The following is a 25,222-nucleotide window of genomic DNA, read 5'->3' as shown; positions in this document are numbered from 1 at the left end:
CAAAACTTTATTAGGCCAACAATGCAGCCTTGTGTTAACATAAAAAATAGAATAGATACTCATTTGATAATATCTTCTATAAATTAAAGCTCCAAAGCGGAACCACGAAGTAGGGCGGACTTTCAATATGTGACCACCCAACGTCTAGAAAAAGTTTCTTCAAGTTCTTGTCTCAACTTAAGAATTTGAAGCGAGAAAAAAATAGACATGTGAAGTAATCTCTATGATATTTATTGAGTATTTAATCGTGTCACAAAAATCGATGCTGGGGTAATGCTATGGATCGAGCCCACATTTTATACCGATAATCGACCGATTGCACACGTGACAATTTAAAATAATAATAAAAAAAAGAGAAAATAATTAGAAATATAAAACGAGGGAAAATCATTTTAGGTCTAATAGCGCTCTATTCCCATCCTCCCTTTATTGATACCAATCCCTCCCTCTTCCTCCCTCCATCTTGTACAAAATCAATGAGTTGGCATCAGGAAAAACCCATTTCAGATCTGAATGCCTCCATTCCCATCCCTCCCTTATCCTCTCTCCATCTTGTACGGAATCAGTGAGTTCGGTTGACGCCATTAGAACTTTACTTTCTTGATAGTTCTTCTCAACGAACAAATAAGTGGCCATGAAAGAAAAAAAATTAGAAGAAAAAAAATCCAGACAGACATGGATATCTATTTTCCTAAGTAAAGCGAGTTGTATATTTAAAAAAATCCATGTCTAGCATCTATACGAAAAAATTATAGCATTTTCCTTTATTGTTTTTAGAGAATCTGCTATAATGGAAAATGCTAGACATGGATTTCTATTTTCCTAAGTAAAGCAAGTCGGCTTTATTTCCACATACCCACAAACAAAACAACTGGCCACGGATTTACCCAGGTTCAAGGGATTAAATAGAAATCCATACAGATTTACTGCAGTTTCAGCCGAACCGATGGCATCGGTTGAATTTTCGGTTTCAACTATCAGGTCGTCTAGCATTTTCCTAATAATAATCAATATTTCTTGTTCTTGTTTGAAAGCTGATCTTGGTGCTGGGAATTGCCTCAACAACAACAAAAATTTTCTAATTATTTAAAAGGACAATAATAATGCTACTTCTATTTTAGATGAGGATGATATTAATGTCTAATTTAATTAGCACCCCATTATGATCTAAAGAGGTAAAAATAGTGTGGTTTTCAAGGCAGTTCCACAATTTAATAGTTTAATAAACAACACAAAATAATGTATAGATCTAACCCATGTGTAATTGAATAAATGTCAATGTGAAAGAAAATATTCGATCTTGTTTGTTTCTCTGCATTTGGGCATTATCATGAAGTCCTAAAGCCAACAATCTACAATTACTCTTCTCTTATAGAATGCATAGATCAAACATTCAACTGAGTTCTTAACCCAATGGGAAATACAAGTTTGTTTGATGCACGTTGACACTTACACAACAATTCATTTGAGAAAGCACTTGGATCGTCAAAGAAAGAGTATAGATGGATTGAATAGAAAATAGCAAAAAAAAAGTGGAGGGTGTTGAATGGTGGTCACAGGTATCTGTGATGTTCAGGAAACAAGCAAAATGAAGTATAAACTACAGAGATGGTTGGTACCATCAACCTTTAGGACCCATCTGGGTTGAGGATGAGGCTACGGATGATGCCATGATTGATTCAAGTACCTCCCAGACATCTGATCCAAGTTCTGGTCGGTTCTTTCGGTTCCTGTCACAACATGGCAATGCCAATTCAGCCAAGGTCTGAGCAACCACAATTGGCCAATCTCCAGCTGAAGGATCCAAGAGAGCTTTCAAATTTCCATCACCTAAGGCAGACTTCACGTCATTTGCTATGGAGATGGCAGGTCGATTAGTCAACAATTGTAGCAATATGATTCCAAACGAGTAAACATCAGCCTTCATAGTAAGCACTCCTGTTTCAACGAAATCAGGATCTACATAAGCCAGGGTGCCCTTTGGGATAGTTATACGACATAGTGTTGTGTTGTTGTTTGAACATTGATCATGGCATAACACTCGACAAATTCCAAAGTCGCTAAGTTTCGAAACAAAGTTGGCATCAAGGAGGATATTGGAGGGTTTTAGATCACCATGTACGATACTATGAGGTTTACTGGAATGGAGATATACAAGGACAGAACACAACTCCGTAGCAATACAGATTCGAGTTTGCCAGGACAATGGAGGAGTCTTGTCCCTACATCTGAGTCGATCTTCAAGGCTTCCATTAGATAGATACTCGTATATAAGTGCAAATTCTTCTGGGCAAGATCCAACAAGCCTCACAAGATTCGGATGCCTCAACTGACTTAATACACGAACCTAATCATCATACACAAAACAAATTAGAGTAGAATGTAAAACTTCTAGTGCAAATTTGTGTTGTTGAATTTTTATTTTTCAATAGTTTGGTCTTCAATTTGAATTGTGTCATTTTTAATGCGTTCCAACACACAAACAACCGTACATTGGTACTCTATATCTATGAAAAAATTAATTATATGATATTGCAAAGAAAGAAGTCACAAAAAATGCAGCATATTCATGTAAGCAAGTCACAATGCTAAAACTGTATTGGTCCATATAGATGAATGATTACATTGTCTTACAATGAAGAACACACATGCATCTATGGGACTCTAAAGGCCGATTGGAGCAACAATCTTTCTATTTTTCAAGTTTGTGTGGAGGACACACCCTCCTCGGTGCAGATATACATTATAGGGGTTGATCTGCAAGAGAATTTAATTAAAAGTTTATTTGCAAGTCAAAGCTTAATGTTATGCCAAAGGTATGGAAAGCTGATCACGTTTCCTACAAACTTCCAAATATTAACTTTTCTTGCAACGATAGCCCATTATAGTCTCCTTACAACTTATGATGCAAACTTTGTAATGCATAATGAAATTTACATAACCATTTTAATCGATTTAATTAATGCTTTTAAAAGAATAACACACCTCCATTTGAAACTCTGAGGGGCCTTGCCCGCAACTTGAATGTAAGCTCTGAGGATTTAGCCTCTTTATAGCAACCTCGATTTGACGTAGATAGCCTTTGTATATGTTGCCATATCCTCCTTCTCCAATTTTCAGGGATTCATTGAAGTTTTGAGTTGCTTCCTTAATCTCCAACAATGAGAACTCAGAGAACCAAGGCATATTCCAACTTGAGCATTCTCCTTGTTTATATCTCAACTCTTCAGCTTCTTTCACTGCGTTATCCCGTTCCATCTGCAACTCTAGAATTTGATTCTTTAATGATGTTTCACGTTCTTGGAAAATCTGGAACTTTTCCATGAGTTGGTCTATCTGATTTTTCATCGTTTCAATTTCTCTCTCTTTTGCTTTCCCTTCCTCAATTTCTCTTCTGAGTATCAACTCTTCTTGGGCCTGTGATGGATTTTAGGCAATTTGCAGCTGATTTTAGAACTTTAGAAGTTATATAGATAGAATTTTAAGAATTATTGTAACGATAGCTAGTCATGTAGAAATTTTACATTTTATACTAACAAGAAAAAAAAATCTTTCAAACCCTTTTGATCTACTATGTTTATGTTAGTTATCTACCATGCATCTGATCAGAAGAATTCTAGATCCTAGGATAGATGGAAAAATCGGTAGAAGTTGTTAACACGATATAATTTGGATGGTTAGATCACAAAGGAGGTTGTACATTGTAAATTTCTGATAGTTTGAGAATACGCCATTTCAATTTTTATGGTTTGTGGTGTAAAATGTAAAATACTATTAGTTGGAGGATATGGAAATTGCATTTCCCTTAAATTTTAAGAAGAAAAGGTTAATCAAATTTTGTAGAACGAGCTTGAAAATGTAAAAGAAGATCTCCAGAAAATGAAAACATTCAAGATGTAAGAAATGCTATTTATCATCTATTTTCTCATCATCTTCTCATCATCCTATGATATAATATTAGATGACTATAGATTATTTATTATGTTTTATTTGTATATAAACCTATCATTTAATGTCACATCATGAAATGACGAAAAGATGATGAGTAAAATTTTTCAATACAAAAAACTTTACCTTGCCCATAGCCTCACCGAGCTCTCTTGCTACTTTTTGCTGCAAGCGTGTCAATTTTTCCGCATTTGCCATCACTTGTTGAAGTCTCTCATAATGAGGATTATCTAAATTAGTCTTGTCCTGCTAGGATCAATTCAGATTAATGTCCACATGGTTTGTAGAAAAAATTCATTCTTTTTATGAAGTTATAAATATTCTCTTTTATTTTTTTAATATTTTGGAAAATTTAATTAATGTTTAATTTTTGAAAAGTTACGTACCTTATATTATTATTTTTTTAATAGGATATAACTATGCCATGTGTCAGTACTAGGGCAATTCTCCCATTAAAAAGTTGTAAAGTACTTATAGAAGTTTTTGCGAAATAGTATAAAATTCATTTTATAATTGCCCCATGTATATAAGAGTAATTTTAAATACATGTTTATATCATTTAAGAAAACAGAACCCACCATAAAAAATAATGTTTTTTTTTTCAAAATTAAGGTTTGTGCAAGACCTGCATATTCTAAATCTGTATATATAACCACATAAATCATTTTTATTATTTTTTTGCACATACCGCAACACTTCGAGCTTCGTTAGAAGATGCAACGTCCACAACAGAAGAGCTGCCTGGTGAGAATGGAGTACTAATGAACTCGAACCCCTCCAATGTTGGAGTACTTGGTTTCCGTACTAATGGACTTAGAGTTAAATCAAGAACTCCTTTAGGAGAGTATGTTGAACGACTTGAACCTGAAGGACTCCTTAATGATAACAAGTCCGATTCATGATCAGAAGTAGTACTATTGTGTTCTGCCTCAGACCTGCTCTTCGGGGATATTGAAGGCTCTTTGGTGCCTCCGCGGAACATTGCATTGAAGACACTCTTTACAATATTTCTATCCTCCCTTATATGATTTTGTGCAACAGATTGTGATCTCAACAAGTTTGAGCATCCAGTTTCAGCCTCATTGCTATTGTTCCCAGAATGAACTGATCGTGATCTTAAGACCGTGAGGCTCGATTCTCCATTTTGATCTATGTGATCTATACGTGGTTTTCTGTATATATGTAGATGGTACTTGAATTAATTAGTAAGTGGACACTGAACATTTATATATATATATATATATATATATATATATATTTATAGAAGAATTTTGTGTAGATTTTCATGATGTAGAAGTCACTTCAGTGAAAAAGTATTCCAACTACTTTCAAGCATATATATTTTTTTTTCTGTCCCTGAATAAAAAAAAATGCATCGGTTGAAGGAAACTCAATAGAGTGAAAGTGTTCAAGTGTATTCTTCCCAAAACGCAATCAGAAAATTAGCAATCAAGCTAACCTGGTACGTATGAGGCAGCCCTTACAAATAAATTGTATGAAACAATCCACAGGTGCTCGTTCGCACACGTATTTTGACTTTTCAGACTTGAGTTCGATCATTTTTCTGCCATGCATGTCAAGCAATACTAGATAAGCAATCATTTCAATTATAAACTACCTAACTGAATCTAATAGCTGATTTCTTTCCATTTGAAAAGAGCTGTATGTCAAAGACAGAACATGAAATTAAACAGTATTGTCAAATGGTATGCGCAGTTGTCAATTTATGATTTATTAATTTTCTGTATCGAATTATTAGTTTAAATAGTTACCTTTTTAGGCAATTGACTAGGTTGTTCATCTCTCTCTCTCTCACTCTCTCTCTCTCTCGATTTTGCCATATATATTTTTTATAGGCAGCCTTTAGTGCACCGAGAGAAGTTCCAACATTTGAAGATCATGAGCTTCCTAAAGGAGTTGGCAACATGTGGGAGTGAGTTCTTACCAAAGATGGTCTATTTACTATAGGAATTTAGGTCTAGATTAGTTGTTAAACCATGCCTAACACACATTGCGAAAGAACACACATTACATGAGAAAATCACATTTTTTTATCCCTAGATATAGCATGTTTCATATGCATGTACTGCAAGAAAATTATTCATTTGTGACCAGTTATTTCTTACGAAAATGATTATTTCTCGATAAAATGAGTCTGTTTTCATCGTAAATAATTATTATAGTAGCAAATAATCAATCTCAACTGCTTGTTTTTTTTGTAGTGACGTAATAGCCTAGCAAACTCAGAATCACAATTTTCACCAAACGGAATTTTAGCAAATTACTTGCTAAAATTTTTGGCTAGATTGGGTAAGTAGACTCTAGCGTCTATCTCACAGTATCTAGCGAGATTTCAAATGTTCAACCAATGTATGAAATTCTAGTAAAAACAAAAATCAAATTAAATAAATAATAGACGTTGTTGACCACATGATCTGGCTAGCCGGCCAACTCTGCCGTCACCATTAGATATCTACAGTGCATTATACATATATACACGTACATGCATGCATAGAACAAGAAAGTGAACATGACTAGGGGCGCCTGGGTCGAGGGATGATGATATTAATATATATAGAAAAAGTTGTACGTAGTACCTGCTATAGTGCTTTTCTGCTGCTGCTCCCATAACAAGCCACTTGATCCCATACTGAGTGATGAGTGTCACAATCCCTTCTTCAATATTTTCCATTTCAGTTTGTCGTATCTCTGCTTGTACCTACATTTTAAAAAAAAACCGCAATGCCAAAAAATATACTTAAAAACTCTTTTAATTTCCGGCCAATCCATTAGTTCCAAAAGGAATACTTTGGATAAATTTGCATATATGTGAAGCCTAACTTTTGAGAAATTATATATAATATAACTAAATATGAGGCTAGCTAGCTTCTAATTATTAATTTTTATATCCTATTATCTTGAAAATATATATTATATTATTTAAAGGTAACAAGGAAATTAACCACCATTCACTCGCAAGATATATCTTGAAAATTTGCATGAAGCTTAATTAATTAATTCATCTTTCTGTCTTTGCTTTCTCTTAGATTACATAGTCATCAAATCTTTTTTTTTTTTAATAAGATGTCATATATATATATATATGCATTGTGATGTAATTCCTCTTTTTCATTTCAACATATATATGAGCAAAATAAAATATTATAACTTGTGTGGTCATACCAAATATTATTCTAATTTTCATTTCTACTTCAGAAAATTGAAAGCAAAATCTTTTCAAGGAAATTAACCAAACGAAAATAAAATCTGAAAAACAGAGATATATAGAAGAACAAAGATCTGTTACCCCCATTTTTCCACATATTTGGTCATATCTATGGAGGATCTCGTACATATTTTGCCTATCTCTTTCCTCGTGTTCGGTTACAAACATTTCATTCACATATTTTGCTGGAGTTTTTGCAGGACCCACTGCGAAAGCAAGAAGGAAAAACAAAAAACTGTAAAGGCCATTGTTTTTAGCAGTTTTCCATCCTATTACCCAGATAATGAGTTCAGAACCCCAGAAGAAATTTACAAACAAATTTGACTGATGAGGTTTTCCCTCCCCAATATTTCTAACTAAATTATATGATCAATTTCAATTTTCCAAGCTTCTTTTCATACATACATGCATGTGTATACATATTCGTGAATATAGAGCTAGCTAGCTTACAAGGATGGCGGATGAGCTTTGGAGGCGGATGAACGTGAAGAATACAAATTCTCCTTCCTCCAGAGTTATGAAAAGCCCATAAGAGAATAGATTTGCCCTCTTCCTCATCTTTTCCCACTGCTACGCATATCGTATCCTCACTCACCTTTTCCATCAAATCCTCATCTAAAGTACCCAAGACCTTCATCCCCCTGCTGCTGCTACTGCTGCGCGCGCTGCTGCTGCTGCTGCGCGCGCTGCTGCTGCTGCTTGCCATATTTTAATATGAATTAGACGTTGATCCCTTGCGAGGTTGCAGAAGATAATCAATTTCATCAGAGCTTTGCACAATCTTCCTCGTTGTAATTTATATGCATCTTTCTTTATTCAAAAGGTTGTACGCCAATTAACAGCAGTCATCAGCTCTCTCTTCACTTTCTGAGAGGAAGGAGAATATATATTTATATATATATATATATATATTTGATAATCTTTGAAAAAACAAAGTGGAGAAAGTCTTGGTAATTAACTGTTCTAGAGCGCGTTTCATGGTTCTGCCAAGTTTCTGATCATCGGTTTTGGAATATGGTTCTCAACTAATCATGTGAAAGGAATTGCAGCTTATTGGCGTTGACCCGAGGGTTCCGCGTACGTACAAGTAGACAAGACTTAATTAAAAAAATATGATATATTTATTATACGTGCTAGCTGTAGAATAAAAGACAATCAATACAAGGTCGATCGAGCATGATCATGATATACATATATAATCTCTTATATATATATATATAGTTATTTTTTTATAACTCTATTTTAAATAAATAAATTTATATATATAAAATTTAGAACTTCAATAATAGTAATAATAACTTTAATTAATTTGACAAGTGAAGTGACACTATCATATATAAATTTGTGTAAAGAAATGTGAAAATGGATGTATGTGTGTATTAAATTCGGTAGTTATTTGCATAACGTACATGACTGTGATTTGAGTTGAATTTGAGGAATTAATTAAAGAAACTAATTCGTCGAGCAAGTACTGGGCCCACAAAAAAAAATTGGAAATTTTCCATGCATAGATATATATATATTTGACGGCCTGCAGCTTCCTCGTCCTTCCTAATTCGCAGACATATATGGGTGCACGGGCACCTTTACCAGATATAGCAGATCATCAGTACTTCTGGGTAGTATTCAGCTTAGCCGCACATACAATGGTTGAAAATTTCTACGGCAGCCGCGCGCCCAATAATAATAGATGATCGATGGTTCTGATTATTTCTTGTTCAGTAGACCAAGAGGAAAAATAAATTGCTTTGTAAATTGGAAGCAAGCTGGATTAATTATTTCTTGTTCAGTAGACCAATTCTTGATATTTTTGGTCTAACACTTTCATATATATATCAATTCCAAGAATCTCAAAAGTCTTTAAATAACACTGATAACATTTATATTATTCAAACCTAAGTGATATCATGCTTGACTAATCAACCACAAGTCATAAAACACAACTTAGAATAATCAGTTTGCATGTGAACGTAGAAACCGAACATATATGCATGCTTTTGGACTTGAAACAAAATGACTAGATCCTTGACTTTTATGCAATAAATCTTACAATAACACAACCATATATCTCACATTCAAGTTCTAATTAACTTGATCTAAGCATCAAATCTAGCATGTCATAACAAAAATCTCATCAAACTTGAGAGCCTCTATATCATGCTTAAATTAAACTCTTGCATTTCATCATCATTCTAACAAAAATTTAAGTCATAAATCTTCAAAACCTCATTCTTAATCCATATATCTAAGCTTTAAAAATAAAATTTACAATAATTTTAACCATTGAATCAAGATCCTAAAGCTAAAACCACATCCTAAACCAAGCAAACTCCTTTTGAATCAATCTGTTTCTATCACTTCAAAGATGATGCAAAACCATTTTATAAAATCCTAACATGCTTCAAATCTGACTATAAACTTGCATATAATCATGTTAACACTTCATCAAATTGAGATCTACCCAACATTTCATCAAAATTTCACAAAACTCCCAAGGTTCATCAATAATCATAAAAAATGAACCTTCATCACACTTACACCAACAATCAACCTCAAAACTTCCAATAAAAATAGCCAATACTCTCCCACACATTTAAGACCCATAATTTAACAAAAAGCAAGTGATTTGAGCTAAGGAAAATACTTAAAAAAGCTGGAACCAAGCATAATGCATGTTTTTTCCCTCTTCTAGTTCTCTCTCTCGGTTTCTTTCCTGAATGGATGAAAAATGCTAAGTGTGTGGAGGAAAGTGAGGTGCATTGGGTATATGAAGGGGGATTACTTTGTGTTTGAATGAGTGAAAAGTGAGGTGAGGTTTGCTTGTGAAAAAAGAGAAAGAAAAGCTGTTGGGAGTGGAGGATTGACGGGCTACCGAGTGGGTGAGATGGAGGGCTTCATGTTGCTTGTTTGACTTGACAAAAAATGCACTATTTATGGTAGCAAATGGGGTGTCATGGCAGCCAAGAGATGGCCTTATAAGTGGGTGGAAACTTGTAGAAGAAGCTTGGTGCAACAAGCTAGTTTCGGTGGGACTAAGGAGGTGTAATCAAATGTACTTCCATTTGGGGTTCCAAGGGGTTTTCAGTTAGGGTTTGGTTCAATCCTAATGTCTTTTGGTCAAAAGTAATTGTCAACTTGTAATAGAGTAGATGAGAGTGTAAGAGAGTGTACTTTAATGGTTAGTTGCTTGTGGAAGTGGCTTAACCAAGTGGGAAAACATTTAGGGTTTCGGCTTCCACAAAGGGTTTGAGATTTTGGTTTGCCTCAAACTTTTTGGGTTTCATTATGGTTGAAACCTTATTTTGGTTAGCCAAATAATGTTTGGTTGGATGGAACAGTGAACAGTATAAGAGAGCATGACAATGAGTTTGATTCACACTCCATCACTTACACACTTATGTTCTTCTTGACAAGTGTCCTAGGATTTCCAAGTAGATGACTAGGATTGTGCCATGTGTCTAAATAAAAAGTTTGCTAGTGATCTTATGTGTATTTGGACATCATGCCGATTTGAAAACTCTTTGAACCAGATGCTACGTGGCGCTCTCCTGAAGGGTTACTATTCACATGAAAAAATTGTAAGTTTTTATTACACTATAAAATCCTAAATATTCATACGAGTCTAATGGTGCAATTCATTTCATAAAATTTATACTCATAAGTGCCTCGATTCGTGAAGTCCTTTTGGGATTTCACAAAGTTTCTAAAGTCAAAAGAAGTTCATCTATTAAATGATAAATTTGTTTATTTTCCAAGACGACAAGAGACACAATTAAAAGACTTGAAACCAACAGACCCTAAATGACCTTGAGGAGCTAAAATTTGAACATGTGCTAAGGAGGCATGACTTAACCAGGAGTGCCATGAGCTAGAGGAAGTAGTGGAAGCAGCAAGAGAATTCTGTGTGTGAGCTGGGATTTGTTGACGTTAGCTCGAAAATGCATCCAACTTTACAGCATGTACCAAGAGGCTAACTCGTCTGATAATCTTGCACAATAATACCATCAATGTTAAAAATTAGTCCCAAGCCTAATTCACAAAACTGATCGACATAAAGAATATTTAAGAATAGTTTTGGAACTAAGTATGCATCATCAATAGATAAACAAGAGGATGATATAGATCTGATGTGGGTGACAAAGATGTGAGAACCATTAGCAACACAAATAACATGATTTGGAGAAAAGGGTAGTTTTGTGGGAACACAGGTTAGGGTTAGAAGTCATATGGTTACAACATGCAGAGTTGATGAACCCCGAAGACTTACCTAAGGTGACAAACAACGCAATAGAGGATCGAAACAAAACCTGGTGAATTAGTGCCTCAACATCAGCTACAGTGAAAGCATGAGGGTGAGATGGAGTCTCAGGAGTAGACTTAGAGGCAGATGGAGCAAATGGGTCGGCCTGTTGAGTGGAAGCCTATTTTTTTTTTTGGTATTGAGCTTGCAACATTCATTGATGTAGTGGCCAGTCTTTTTGCAATACTTGCAGAAAACTGACTTGGAGGGCAACTGTACATATTAGTGGCTAGATGAAGGGTTGGGAGCACTTGGAGGAGCATTTGCCACAACTGTATCCAGAGATTGCGTTTTCATGATGGAACGGCATTTTTCTTTAGAGATGAGCTAAAAATACAGGAGCCTCTAGAGTTGGGAGAGGTGTTCGATGCAAAAAGGAAGCCCAAGTTGGCTCAAAATCCTCATTCATTGATGGATAAAGCCTGAGTTGGCCATCATGAAATGCATAAATGTTTTACGATCACCATATGCCGCAAATAATTCTATATCTTGAGGACACTTCAGTTGAGGGTGTGCAGTAGAGAATTGTTCCCAAATATTATTTATTTGAGAATAAAAATAAAAAATAGGCTGGCCTAATTCTTGGTGCATTTGATAAAATTTAGTCTTAAGTTGGAACTCCAAGAAAGCACCATGACTATAGTTGTATCACGGTGCTAGAAAATCTCAAGCAACTTTTGCATTCCCAAGTTTTGAAAGCAGATTATGAATAAAAGGAACTGAGGTATTGATAAAGATGTTTAAAGTCGCCTCTTTTTTCCATACTTTTTTTATTTTTTATTGATTCAAAGCTTGAGGTATCATTTTTAAGTTATGAAGATCGGGATTTGTTGTTGCATGTAATGTTTGCAGCAGGCGGAAGTTCTTGGCCTCGCGGCCAGACAACAACCTATATATGGTCCAACCTCTTTAAAAATAGATGGGGAGGAGATCATGCTGTGTGTTATATATATGCCCCTATCGGTTCAAAACAATGGAAAGATGTGTACGAGGTTCAAGATCGTTGTCATGTTCTATGCATCAAGACCTCGTTCGGCTTAAGATCAGAGAGAGAGGAAAAAGAGAGAGCGCAAACGGTCAAGAGGGGATTGTATTGGATTACTGATAAGATGAGGCCGGTTTTATTATAATCTCCTTCAATGGTGACGTGTCATCTGGCAATTGAGGATGTAAACTCCATGTTGACATCACAACAGTTTGGAGTTGTTCTCATATTTCATTTCATTGTTCTAGAGTCTTGCTAGGTAGTAGGTACAAGCGGTTTGACGTACCAAACGGCTTATTGATGCTAACATGATTTTTTATATTTTAAAAAAATAATAGAAGGAAACTTTTGCGGGAAGAAGAAAATAATCTGTTTCACGAAAATTATTTTCGTCTCAATTCGCACCGTTTTCTTAAACATATATAATAAAACGGATGCCTTACATGTAACTATCGGTGCGCAGATGCCTTACATGTCAGTATTGATGTGCTGTTTAGTACAAGAACTCGCTTGCAAAAAGACTTTTTTAAAAATTATTTTTTCATATAAATCTTATATTTGCTCAATCATTTTAAAAAGAATCATGTACGATGCTTAGATACGCAAATATTCATTTCTCTTTGTATTAATTTATTCTTTCATTTAATTAAAAAAATTTGAGATTTCCCATTTATAATATTGGTCCGTCCAACTGCATGCCACGCAGTTTATATATTATAGAGCTTGAGAATATTCGGAAGATATTCCGAGGATCCCTACACAAGTTTTATCAATGACAATTAAAAAATCAATAGATGATCTTATCAATGACATTTAAAATAATTGGAACGTCGCGCGTCTTAATTAGCATGATTTAAATGTCAAAATTATTCCAATTTTTTATTTTTTGTGTGATCTTTATTTATTGCAAATTGGTCGGTCATGAGACTCTGTAATAATATTGTTGGATATAAAGGTAAAAGGGTTAATTTGTTGCTAGCTCACCCAATTAAATTCGATTATCTAAATTGAAAAAAAAGGATATAATATCATTTACAAGAGTTAAAAAAAGAGGATATAGACGCGGCTGCGTCTCCCCTTTTTATTTGGGTGAAAAAAGTAAAAAATTAGTACTATCAATGTAATTTGTTATTCTTTTTAAATTAATGAAAGATAAATAAATTATGATTATTATTAAAACATTCATGAAGAGCTAGCTAGGTAACAGATCAGATCATTGCATTTTGCGTAAAGAAATGAAATAAGAAGAAAAATTCAAAGATGAGTATTCAAGCTGACTTTGTGCCATGTGGAAATGCCACGTAGGCACGTACAAAACTGCGCGTCTTTGTCCCATATTCCTAGCTAGCTATATGCACCATTCTTTTATTTTCTTTTTTCCAGGATGCATGGCTTTGAAATTCTTAGACCATTTTCCACGTCTGTTTGTAGGGTAAAACTAATTTTAACCACTAAACTCTAATCTTATACTTTTTACTTCCTAAAACTAAATATTTTAACTTTGATTAATTCAATCATTATGTTAATATACTATTAAAAATATGTTAGAATGCCGTGTAAGCACCAACAAATTGCTACTAAATGTCGTAAAAAAAATTAAAAATCATTTAAAATACTAGAAATCATGTAAAAGAAAAGAAAAAAAAAATGCTTGGGATATCCCAATGCACCATCTAGGACATAGGTAGTAGTTCCTAAAGGTGAACATTCAAGTCGATCGCTTTGCTTGGATCACGCAAACTAATTAGTAGCAATGCCTATGATCTAGACCATGCAATTTAGGAGTGGCAATATGTGACACGATTTATAAATTCAATACGAATACGATACAAAATTAGTGAGTTTTTGTTTGATGTTAATGGGTTTAGATCAAAACGGATGGACCCGTTAAGACAATTTATAAACAGGTCAATTTAGATGAATATCTACACCACATTAGTTATCCATTAAACTATAATAAAATACACATGAGGAGTATATTCTTAAAATTAATACTAAAAAAACTGCTTATCACCAAAGGTTAACATGTGCCACATGGGTACTTGGCCTAGATCAAGCCACATTGATATATAAGATGATGCTAACTTGTTTTCTTTTTGTTTAACTTTGAATTCATTGTAGAAAAATTCATTGTTTTTTATAAAGTTATAAATATTTACCCTTTTACTTTTTTAATTCTTGAAATTTTTTAAAGTTACCTTATATTATTATTTTTTAAAAGGATAGCTATAGGGATGTAACTATGACATGGTTCAATATGACAACTCTCCCAATAAAAAGTTGTAAAAATCATTCTCCTATATATAACAACATAAATGATTTTTTTTTATTATGTTTTTGCACATATGCAGCGTTCATAACAGAAGAGCTGCCTGGCCGTGAGAATGCACTCATGAACTCGAACCCCTCCCACATTGGAGTACTTGGTTTCAGTGTATAGCTGTAGCTAGGAGTCAAAGTGAAATTAAAAGTATTCCGAGCACTTTCAAGCATTTCTAGGTAAAAGGTACGTTTAATGCCTCATACTTGCTAGTTTGGGTACAGATTATAAAATCCTTTCTTGTTTGAAGATGAAAAATGTATATTTCCATAGATGATTCGTAATCTGTGAACAAGCAGTACTTGTTTTAATAAATTGGGACACATGTGATCAACTTTTTAAATTAGACTTTTAAAAAAATGTGCTTCACAAGCTTAAAAAAATGAGTTGAAGGAAACTCAAAGAGTGGAAGTTTTCAAGTGTATTCTTCCCAAAAAGTAATCGGCAACTTGGCAATATTCAAGCTAGCCTGGTATGCATGAGGCATGTAGCCCTTGAAAATAAATTGTATAAAACAATCCACAGGTGCTCGTACGCGCACACGTATTTTGCCTTTCCAGACTTGAGGTCGATCATTTTTCTGCCATGCATGTCAAGCAATTAATATTAGATAAGCAATTATCACTTCAAAGGTAAGAGATATATTCAATAAACTTCCTAACTGAAGCTAATAGATTTCATTTCATTAGAAAAGAGTATCCCAAAGCCAGAACAAACCAGCATTTTCAATATATGAACTTATAACTAAATGAAAAACGAGTATTTTTTATTGATTATTTGTGATGAAAATTATTATTTACGATGTAATCAGATTTATTTTAATAAAAAATAACTTGACATAAATAAATAATTTTTCTTACAATGAATCTTGAACTATTAGGTTAATAGTTGTACGACTTTTTAGGCAATTGACTAGGTTGGTCATTATTACTAAATAATATCAAATCAAGAATATTATTCTTATCTTTGATGTGATACCATGACGGAAAGTATATAAAAATAAAAATAGAAGTAAAACAGAGAACAAGAGGTGAGTTGAGGAGAGAAACTCTTGAGGGTTATATTTTCATTATTCTTAATTATAATTGAATATAAAGTATAGGTAAGAAATCATGTACATTGAGATGATATAAGATAAATATATTGATCGTTATAAAAATTAAATCACTTGATTTGTTAATTAAGAAAATAAAATTCTTGATTTAAATTAACACTTAGTGATTGTTATATATATATATATATATATATATATGTACATGAGCTATGATACCGTCTTGTTTGATGGTCTAATCATTGTAATTATTTCAGTTTGTCGTATCTGATCTGCTTGTATATATCTACATTTTAAAACAACCGCAACGCCAAAATATAATTGAAACCTCAACATTTTTTTTTTAAGAATAAAGTTACAGAGCAGTCCATTATAGTACATCAGTCGTAGTACATTTGAGTTGGATATTTTTTTTTTCTTTTTTTTTTCTTCTATACAGCACATCAGTCTACTTTAACACATTAGTCTGTCCACACGTCAAGTATGTTGCGACTGCAGTTAACAGTAGAATGATGCGTAGATTTATTCTTCTTTTAATTCCCAATCCAATACCTCCAAGGGAATACTACTTTGGGTAAGCTTGTGAAGCCTAGCTAGCTAACAGCTTGGAAGTTTTGAGCAATTATATATATAACTAAATGTGGTTTCTTATATTCTATTATTTTGTAACCATTATATTATTTAAAGGTAACAAGGAAAACCATCATTCACTGCAATTGTAAAGTCCATTTCATCTCTTTTTCTCTCGCAGTACTTATATATGAGAGATCATCAAGATCAACCTCGAACTGTTAAACTTGTTATGGCAAGAACTTATAAAGACAATCCCGGTTCCGCTAGCTACATGATGAATGAAGCTCATGTTTCTCACCTAGTGCATCTATTTTCTACGTTTTTTTTTTCAATTATATATATATATATATATCGATACATGGGATAGGAGGATCTGATCCTTGGTTCTCTTAACGAGAAATTAAAGTGTTGCCAATTAATCCAAAGGATCTTAATTGATATCTATTTTTGAGGCGTTTCTTGCATGTTTGAGGCATTTAATTTCCTCTTTGTTTCTAATTTGTTTTCATTTTTTTTTTTATAACAACGGATTTCATTCCATTCATTCAAGAAGGACATACAAAGCTGATTTAAAACAACAAGTCAATTACAAACGTCAGTAGTTTCCCAGTACGCTTTCGTGATTGACACAGTCTAGTCCAGACGGCTAATCTCTAAAGACCGAAATCTAAGAAATAGCACAACTCTGTCCACGACAGAGTTTGCAGTAACCAAAAAACAAAACTCCATACCCGACTAGACGGAGTATGGAGAAACCAACCCCAACATCACCGCCTAAGCAGAGGGGACAACACCCTTCAAACTTAAGTCCGAAGGGACAACATTTTTGGATTTTTTTGTTTTCTTGAAAATAAAGACAGGACATAAATAAATTACATTGAGAAAATACTATAAAAAGAGAAAAATAATGCACAAAAAGGCTACAGAAGGGAAAACCGACGGTCGATCTTGGAAGATCCAGAGTCTCTGGTTTGAGAGCAGCTGCGTGTTGCAACGGCAAAGAGCTCCTTGGTGGCGTGTGAGGGACATGAGTTGACGAACTCCAGAGTTTTCGTCCTGCACATGCGAGCTACGCTCCACTCCAGTTGGGGCCGCATTTGGTGGACGTGTAGATCGGGGGCTGGGCAACCTCCTGATGTGGCGCGTGTTGGCTATTGGGTACCGAAAGATCACGATCAGCGATTCTCCCTTTATTTGGCCTTAAAAAAACAAAAAAACAAGAGCTAAAAAGAAAAACAGAGAGAGGGAGGGAAAAAAACAAAAAAACAAGAGCTAAAAAGAATGGATTTGCCCTCTTCCTCATCTTTTCCCACTGCTACGCATCTCGTATCCTCACTCACCTTTTCCATCAAGTCCTGATCTAAAGTAACCAAGACCTTCCCCCTGCTGCTTTCTGCTTGCCATATTTTAGAAGTGATACGATATGGTTTGCTGTTTTATCAATTAGAAGTGATACCTTTGTGTCAGCTTGCAGGAATCTCAAAGAGTTTTGAGGCTTGAAGGAGGATTGTTGCGGGAGCCATTTGTCATTCCATATTTCAAATGAATCACCATCTCCTATTCTCCAGATCAGAACCTTAGTGAGCAATGATCCAGCAGCTTTGCCATAGATAGGATGAGTTCTGACTTGACTTGACTTGGTAGAGATGAAAGAACTGGTGTGAAAATATTTCTCTTTTAGCACTCGAGCAACTAAGGAGTTAGGGTTAGAGACTATCCTCCATCCTTGTTTAGCTAGGAGGGCTAAATTGAAGTTGGCAAAATCCCTTAGTCTGAGACCACCTTGACATTTATCTCTCTTCATTTGGTTCCAATGAACCCAATGAATAGAGACAAGTGTATTTTATGTTCCTGAGGTTTTTGCCCCTACTAGAAACTTCTTACCATCTTATTTAGTTCAAGGACCAGCTATCTTGGAATCTTGAATATCACCATACTATAGGTTGGAATGGCCTGAATGATGGCTTTTATGAGAATTTATTTTCCTAGTTGGATAAGAATTTTTTCTTCCAATTGGTGATCCTTGTCTACACCTTGTCCAGAATGCTTTTGAATGAGGTAGCCTGAGATCTCCCAATCAGAGCTGGTAAGCCTAGATATTTCTCATAGGAGTTGGTACCCTTTATCCCTGCAATGTTGGTGATGATACCTTTGACCTCCCCATTGAGGTTTTTGTTGAAAAATATTGAGATTTTCTCCTTGTTAAGTCTATGGCCTGAGGCAAGTTCATAGGATTCAAGCAAGTAAAAGCTTCTGCTCCATTCAATAGAGTTAGCTTTGCAAAAAAGAAGGCTGTCATCTGCAAAAAACAAGTGGTTAATGGATAGTATATTTCTTCTTATAGGTAATCTAGTGATGATCCCAAACCTCTCCGCCTTATTGAGCATGCAACTTAGGACCTCTGTGCACATAATGAACAGATAAGGGATAGTGGATCCCCTTGCCTGAGCCCTCGTGTGGGTTGGAAGTTAACTTGTGGAACTCCATTTAGAATGAGAGAATAGGAAACTATCTTTACACATCTCATGATCAAGTTCACCCAATTGTAATCAAAGCCAAGTTGTTGCAGAACAGATTTCAAGAAAGGCCATTCGATTCTGTCATAGGCCTTACTCATGTCGAGTTTGAGAGCCATAAAGCCATCTCTGCCCTTTAGTCTAGCCTTCATTGTATGTAAAGACTCAAAGGCCACAATGATGTTGTTTGTTATCAATCTACCAGGGACAAAGGTTGTTTGAGTGGGGGATATTATCTCACTCAGGACACATTTCAATCTGTTGGTCAAAGTCTTGGCAATGATTTTGTAAAAAACGTTGCAAACACTTATGGGCCTGAAGTTAGTCACTTGAGAGGGGGAAGGTTTTTTGGGAATCAGAGCAATATGGGTTTCATTCAGGGCATTTGTCCAACTGCCTCCATTCAGTGCTCCTAGTACTGCTTGAGTCACTCTAACTCCCACTATGGGCTAGTGTTCTTGGTAAAAAACAATAGGGAAGCCATCTAGGCTAGGTGATCCTAGTGGATTCATGCTAAACAATGCCTTTTTAACTTCAGTTTCGTGAAAGGTTGAGAGAGGGTGAGGTTCATTTCTGTTGTGAGCTTTCTAGGCAAGGATGATATGCATTTAGCAATTCCAGTGGGACACGAGGAAGTGAATATGTTTTGAAAATAACTTTGAAAAACCTGACTGATGTCCTTTTCACTTGTAAACTCTTGTGCAAACTCGTTTCTAATCTTAGTGATGGTGTTTTGTTTCCTCCTTTGATTTGCACTTTTATGGAAGAAGGCTGTATTCTTGTTCCCATCCCTTACACATGCTTAGCTCTTTGTTGCCATTTCGTGTTTTCAGCCTCAAGCAATAAGTCCACTTCTTTATGCATAGTTCGAATTTCTTCATACAAATGGCCCTCATTGATGGCTTTTAGAGAGTTGAGCATATCAGATTTAGCTTTCAAGGCTTCCCCATGGCTTCTATTCAAGTCCCTGCTCCAACTTTTCAGGCATTCTTGGTAATTTCTTAGGCCAAGAAGGGTAGTATGTAGAGAATCTAGCTGTCCTATAAGGTTTTCCCAGGACTATTTGACTAGAGCTCTACAATCCTCCTTTCTACTCCAACATGCTTCATACCTAAATACTCTCTTGTGTTTCAGCCTGATAAGCTTTTCCTAAATTTTAAAAAGGAAAGGCCTGTGGTCAGAGGTTGGAGCAGCCAAGTGGTGGACTGAGTAATCCTCAAGCTTTGCAAGTCAAGTAGAGTTTCCTAGACATCTGTCTATCCTTTCTTTTGTGGAAAGCTCACCTTCTCTGTGATTGGCCCAGGTAAATTTGTCTCCTTCATAACCAAGATCATTGAGGTCATAGTGGTCTAGAGTCTCTCTAAAGTCTAGTATCTGTCTATAAGGTCTACTGGCAACTCCCAATTTTTCATCTAAGCTCGTAATGTCATTAAAGTCCCCAAAGCACAGCCAAGAAACATTCATTACAGGGGTTAAAGCTTTAACAAGATCCCAAGTAGCAATTCTCTTTGCAATATTTGGATGGCCATGAAACCCTGTTAAAAACCAGGTAGTCTCTTCACTGGATAATTTGACAAAGCCTGAGATATGACAACTAGTATAGTTAAAAATTTCAAAGTCCATTGTGGAGTTCCAAAGGAGAGCCAGTCCACCATTTCTGCCCTTGCCATTGACACTAAAACAGTAGTCAAAACCCAGTTTTATTCAAATTCTCTCCATCTTATCATTGTTGCACTTGGTTTCTATAAGAAAAACCAAGTGTGGTGCCTTTGATTTCACCAACAGGTGAAGTTCATGTATTTTTCGGGGGTTCCCAAGCCCTCAAAAATTCTAGCTTAAGATGTTCATTAGGAAAGGTGGGGCTGCTGAGCAACCTCCACCACATGTGCCTGAGTTAGTCTCCTTTCAGGTGTGAGAATAGTTTTCAGTTTCTTTTGGCCAAGGGTACTATATCGAGTGTCAATCTTAGAAGGTGGTCTTTTTGCATTTAGGAGCTGAGGAGGGGCATTTGGGAGATTGGTAATGTCCAATAGGATAGGGGTTGTCCCCTTACCTTTCTTTTCCAGCATAGTGGGAGTTGTCTTCTTTGGTGAAAGAGACTTTTCAATAATGATGTTGGTTGCTAGTGGACACTTTTTTTCAATAAAAGTAGGCAATTTGTGACTTTTGTTACTGACCTCTTGCGTTGTATCCTCAGGCAAAGTTGGAATTGCCTCAGTTGATTTAGTAGGGATCTCGAAATTTTGGTGGTCCTTAGACAAGCTCATGTGACTACTGACCCTCTCAAAAGATTAATTGCTTTCCTGATTTTGGTGCATGATTGGTTCCTGGAAAACAATCGTTGTATCCTCCACTAATCTTGACTTTTCACCAACATAATTCTGATCACCTACCTCATCTGGTTGATCCTGGGAAAGAGGTCCTTGACTCCGGTGAACCTCCATACTTTCTCAAAATAAAAGAGTAAAGAGGGGCAGATGGTGCTCCCAGCCATTGTCCATATTGCTCTTGAGATTGAGAAACGAGGTTGAAGTTCGGACACTTTCCATTTGTATGTTTCAATAAACCACACTTAAAGTAGAGATTTGGGAATCTTTCATATTTGAAATGAGTCCAGCACTACTTGCCTCCCAGATTGATCATTTTGCCTCTTAACAAAGGCTTTATGATGTTCACTTCCACTCTAATTCTTAGAAAGCTCCCCCAACCGTAGCCCTGGTAATCTACTTCCACTATGAGCACAGTTCCTATGCATGCACCTGTCCTTCTCCCCATCTACTCATTCATGGCTGCGAAAGGTACATTGTGTATTTGAACCCAGAATGGGTCTGAGGAGAATTGCACCTCGTTTGAACATAGCTCCCCATTGAAATCCATTAGGAAAATCAAGTGATGATCAAAAGACCAAGGACTCCCCTATAAGACCTTTTCCTTGTCAGACGGTAATTGAAACTCTAGCAGGAATTTGTTGGTGTTTTGATCTTTGAAGGTTAGCTAGCTTGTTGTGTTCCACACCTTAGCCATGGTGCTTTTGAAAGCTTCATGGTTTGGATTCCTGTCGTTTAGAATGAGAGCAAGAAGATAGTGGCTGCCCCTGAGTTGGGAAGAAAGAACCTCTTCCTCGGATAGTAGTAGTTCCTGTTGTTCTTCCTCTATAAGCTACAAAGTCTCCCAACGTGCTATAAGATCATCCTCCATTGTAAAAAGTAGAACTTTATGAGCTTATGCCCAGGAGACAGTAGTTTTTATCAAAAGACAAAGCGATACACCTCACCCTTCAAGAGGAGGACCGACCAATCCATTTCTTACATGAGCAATTGTGAATGCTCTTAATAGCAACCCAATATGATCTAAAGAGAGAGAAAAAAAATGACATTTTCAAGGTGGTTTCACATGACACTTGTAGTATGTTAAGGTATGTGGACACTGTTGTAACTACGCTCCCAACGAGCTCTACCAGACCCTCTTGAGAGGATTTTTCCCCTTTTCTTTCCATCCAAAAAAATTTGTTACCGATTTTTCTCCTTTTCACCGACCTCCCTACCATGGGCCCTCACCCTCCCGATTTGAATAATTTGTTCTCACTCATAGAGGCACTATCTTGGAATGACTTGAACCTTGGTCCTGCAACTCAAGCTGCCATCCACACCTCAAATCATACTTTAGTAGGCCAACTCGTTTCTTCCTGTCCTCTGAATAGGTACACCTTCAATTCCTCCATCAAAACTATTTAGAGTTTTGCTGCTGGTTTTGCCATTGAGTACCTTTAAAACAATACATTTCTCTTCAATTTCCCTTTGGCCAACGATAAATATCGCATTCTTTCACAGAGCTCATGAAACTTTCTTGGTTCGAAAATGCTTCAAAAATTGGTCTGGTCTTAGGTACAATGGTTGAATAGATTATACTACCTATTGACTACTTCTTTTGCCTAGGTGCATCCCCCAAAAACATTCTTCGGGTAAAACTCAAACTTAGGGTTTCAACTCCCTTACAAGAAGGCTTTTATGTCTCTAGGCCGAACCAACCCTTTGCAAAAATATCCTTCAAATACAAACATCTCTCAGAGTTCTTTTGCTCATGTAGTCACCTTGGACACACCCACCACTAGTGTACCCTCTCAAAAGGACCATCCAAAACTTTCACTTTTGGTCCATAGATGAGGACAGAATCTCGAAACTTGCAAAGACTAGAAAATCCCAACCAAAAAGCTACACAATACCAAGAAACTCCCTCCGCCTTCTGTCAACCACAATCTTAGGGGCAAGTAATGCATAGTTACCTTCCTCTCCACCTTGTGGTTGAGGAGGTGGTATCAGAATCTCTGAAGATTGGAGCTCCATCTCGCAAGGGTAAAGAAAAAATTGATCAAATACCTGGTCTATCATCCATTTCCTCCAACCCGAGCTACACTCGCTTAAACACTGTAGCTATCATCCCTAATAACCCATGTATGCATGAGATTTCCTCTGCAAATATTTGGAAGCCTTGTGGCAAGACAATAATGTTATATACAGTCATAGAGTGCGCAAGCGTCGTGTAGTCATTTTAAAAAAAAGTGGGGTCTACTATTAAAAAATTTATTTATTTTCATGTGGGTCCTGTATTTATTCACTTTTTTCAAAGTGATTGCGCAACGCTTGTACACTCACGACTGCAACTATCATTTCGTAGGGCAAGATGAAGACAGGGTCATCAGAAGAGTTAGAAATATTTATGACTCACCAGCCTGCAACCACAAATCTCCATTTTCCTTACCCCTTGAACCCACCTTGGCACACACAAAAAGATATTTTGTCCCCTATCCCACCATCCCACCCAAATCCAACCATACATATGGACCTTCAAAGTCCATAACCCCCAAATCTCAAATCTGACCCCCCCCCTTCCCCTCCCCCTCTTATGTATCACTAACTCTAACCCTCCATACCCAACCCAACTACAGACTGGGCCCTCCCTCTTTAAACCTATTATCACCCAACGACAGACTGGGCCTTCCCATAACCACAAGATTTCCCTTCTTGTGAGCCCATCTAGAAAAGCCATTTTGTCTCTAAGCCCATTAGACACAGGCCTAACCCAATCTTCTATCATCCCTCTCCCCTTCCTAATAACCAAATATCTTCTACTTTCCCATCTGAATCCTCAACCACCATCCTCCCCAATCCTCCATCTTCCACCCCTTTAGATCCCCATAACTTGCAACTATCCCAATCGCACCCAAACATCACTCCACGCAAAAGGAATTTTGTCAGCTCAGTAGGTGATAGACCCATCCATTGCAATTCACTCTCTAAACTCATCAACCTAGTGGCTCAAGGCAAGGTACAACTTCAATTGAAGAAAACATCCATTGCAATTCATCTCCTCCTAGGAGAACAAGCTCAGCAACAAAGCCCGCTCCTCATAAACAAAAAGAGCTAGGTATAATCCATATCCGAAGCTTGACTCTTCTTCATCTGACTGTAAACTCCCTTCCCCACATTCCAATTTTTTCCTACTAGTCCTAAGGTCAATGTGGTAGTTCATCAGCTACCAGGCTCAAGCTATGAAGCTCCTCTCTTGGAATTATAGGGGAATTGCTCGTACCCTTGCAATGAGAAGCCTAAGGGCAACATCAGGACTCAGAGACACTTTTGAAGCATGTAAATACTTAAGATGTTGTAAATAGATTAAGATTTTCCTTTTATGTTCATATTCCCCCTCCTAGAAAATTGGAAGCTTTGTTGTTTATGTGGGAACTAGGTTTGGATGTAGAAGTTGTAAATATTTCTAGAAATATCATAGTTCTTTTGGTGTACCCGGATCCAGTGCATATGTGATACCCTGTATTTACGTGTATTTTTTTCATTAAGTAACTATTACATTTCTTATGATTATGGACTTGTTTTAAATTTTAGATGATTTACGTGATATTATTTTGTGACTTTTAACTGTGAAATTTAAATTCAATGTGTTTTATTGTTATTAATTATTGTTCATTATATAAAATGATCTTCATTTTAAATTAATTTATTGTTGGATTTTATTATTATTTTATGTAAGCTATTCACTGCGTTTAAATTATTTTATTTAACTTGCTGTTTTGAAATAATTTTCGTTGGATCATTTGTGTGAACCAAGATGTGAGGATTGGACCTCATTTCTTTCCCTCCATTTTTCTTTTCCTCTTTTTCTTTTCTTCTCCTTTTCTTTTTCCCCCATTTCTTTTTTTCTCCTCTCTCTCTCTCTCTCCTCTCTCCTCGTGCGAGCACGACGCCTCCCCTCTCTCCCCCTGCATTTTCCTTCCTTTCCCAGCCCGCC

At 36.0% G+C, this 25,222-nt stretch overlaps 2 protein-coding genes across 2 annotated transcripts; both read right to left on the bottom strand.

The window, feature by feature from the left end:
* Positions 1 to 1,491: 1,491 nt before the first annotated feature.
* Positions 1,492 to 4,815, bottom strand: LOC118349046 (U-box domain-containing protein 33-like). The gene is made up of 4 exons (XM_035692502.1): positions 4,637 to 4,815; positions 4,075 to 4,194; positions 2,986 to 3,417; positions 1,492 to 2,347 (listed from the first exon to the last, which is right to left on the bottom strand). Exons 2-4 carry the CDS (start codon positions 4,144 to 4,146, stop codon positions 1,622 to 1,624), a joined length of 1,230 nt encoding a protein of 409 aa, XP_035548395.1. The 5' UTR covers positions 4,147 to 4,194; positions 4,637 to 4,815; the 3' UTR covers positions 1,492 to 1,621.
* On the bottom strand, positions 4,619 to 7,811 carry LOC108983843 (U-box domain-containing protein 33-like). The gene is made up of 5 exons (XM_035691393.1): positions 7,625 to 7,811; positions 7,256 to 7,380; positions 6,546 to 6,667; positions 5,408 to 5,512; positions 4,619 to 5,120 (listed from the first exon to the last, which is right to left on the bottom strand). The coding sequence occupies exons 1-5, from the start codon at positions 7,809 to 7,811 to the stop codon at positions 4,619 to 4,621; spliced, it is 1,041 nt and encodes a 346-aa protein (XP_035547286.1).
* Between the last annotated feature and the right edge of the window lie 17,411 nt (positions 7,812 to 25,222).

This window comes from Juglans regia, chromosome 7, assembly GCF_001411555.2.
Source record: "Juglans regia cultivar Chandler chromosome 7, Walnut 2.0, whole genome shotgun sequence".
Taxonomy (NCBI): domain Eukaryota; kingdom Viridiplantae; phylum Streptophyta; class Magnoliopsida; order Fagales; family Juglandaceae; genus Juglans; species Juglans regia.
The sequence above is the reverse complement of the archived record's forward strand: the minus strand, read 5'-3'. Positions and strand labels throughout refer to the sequence as shown.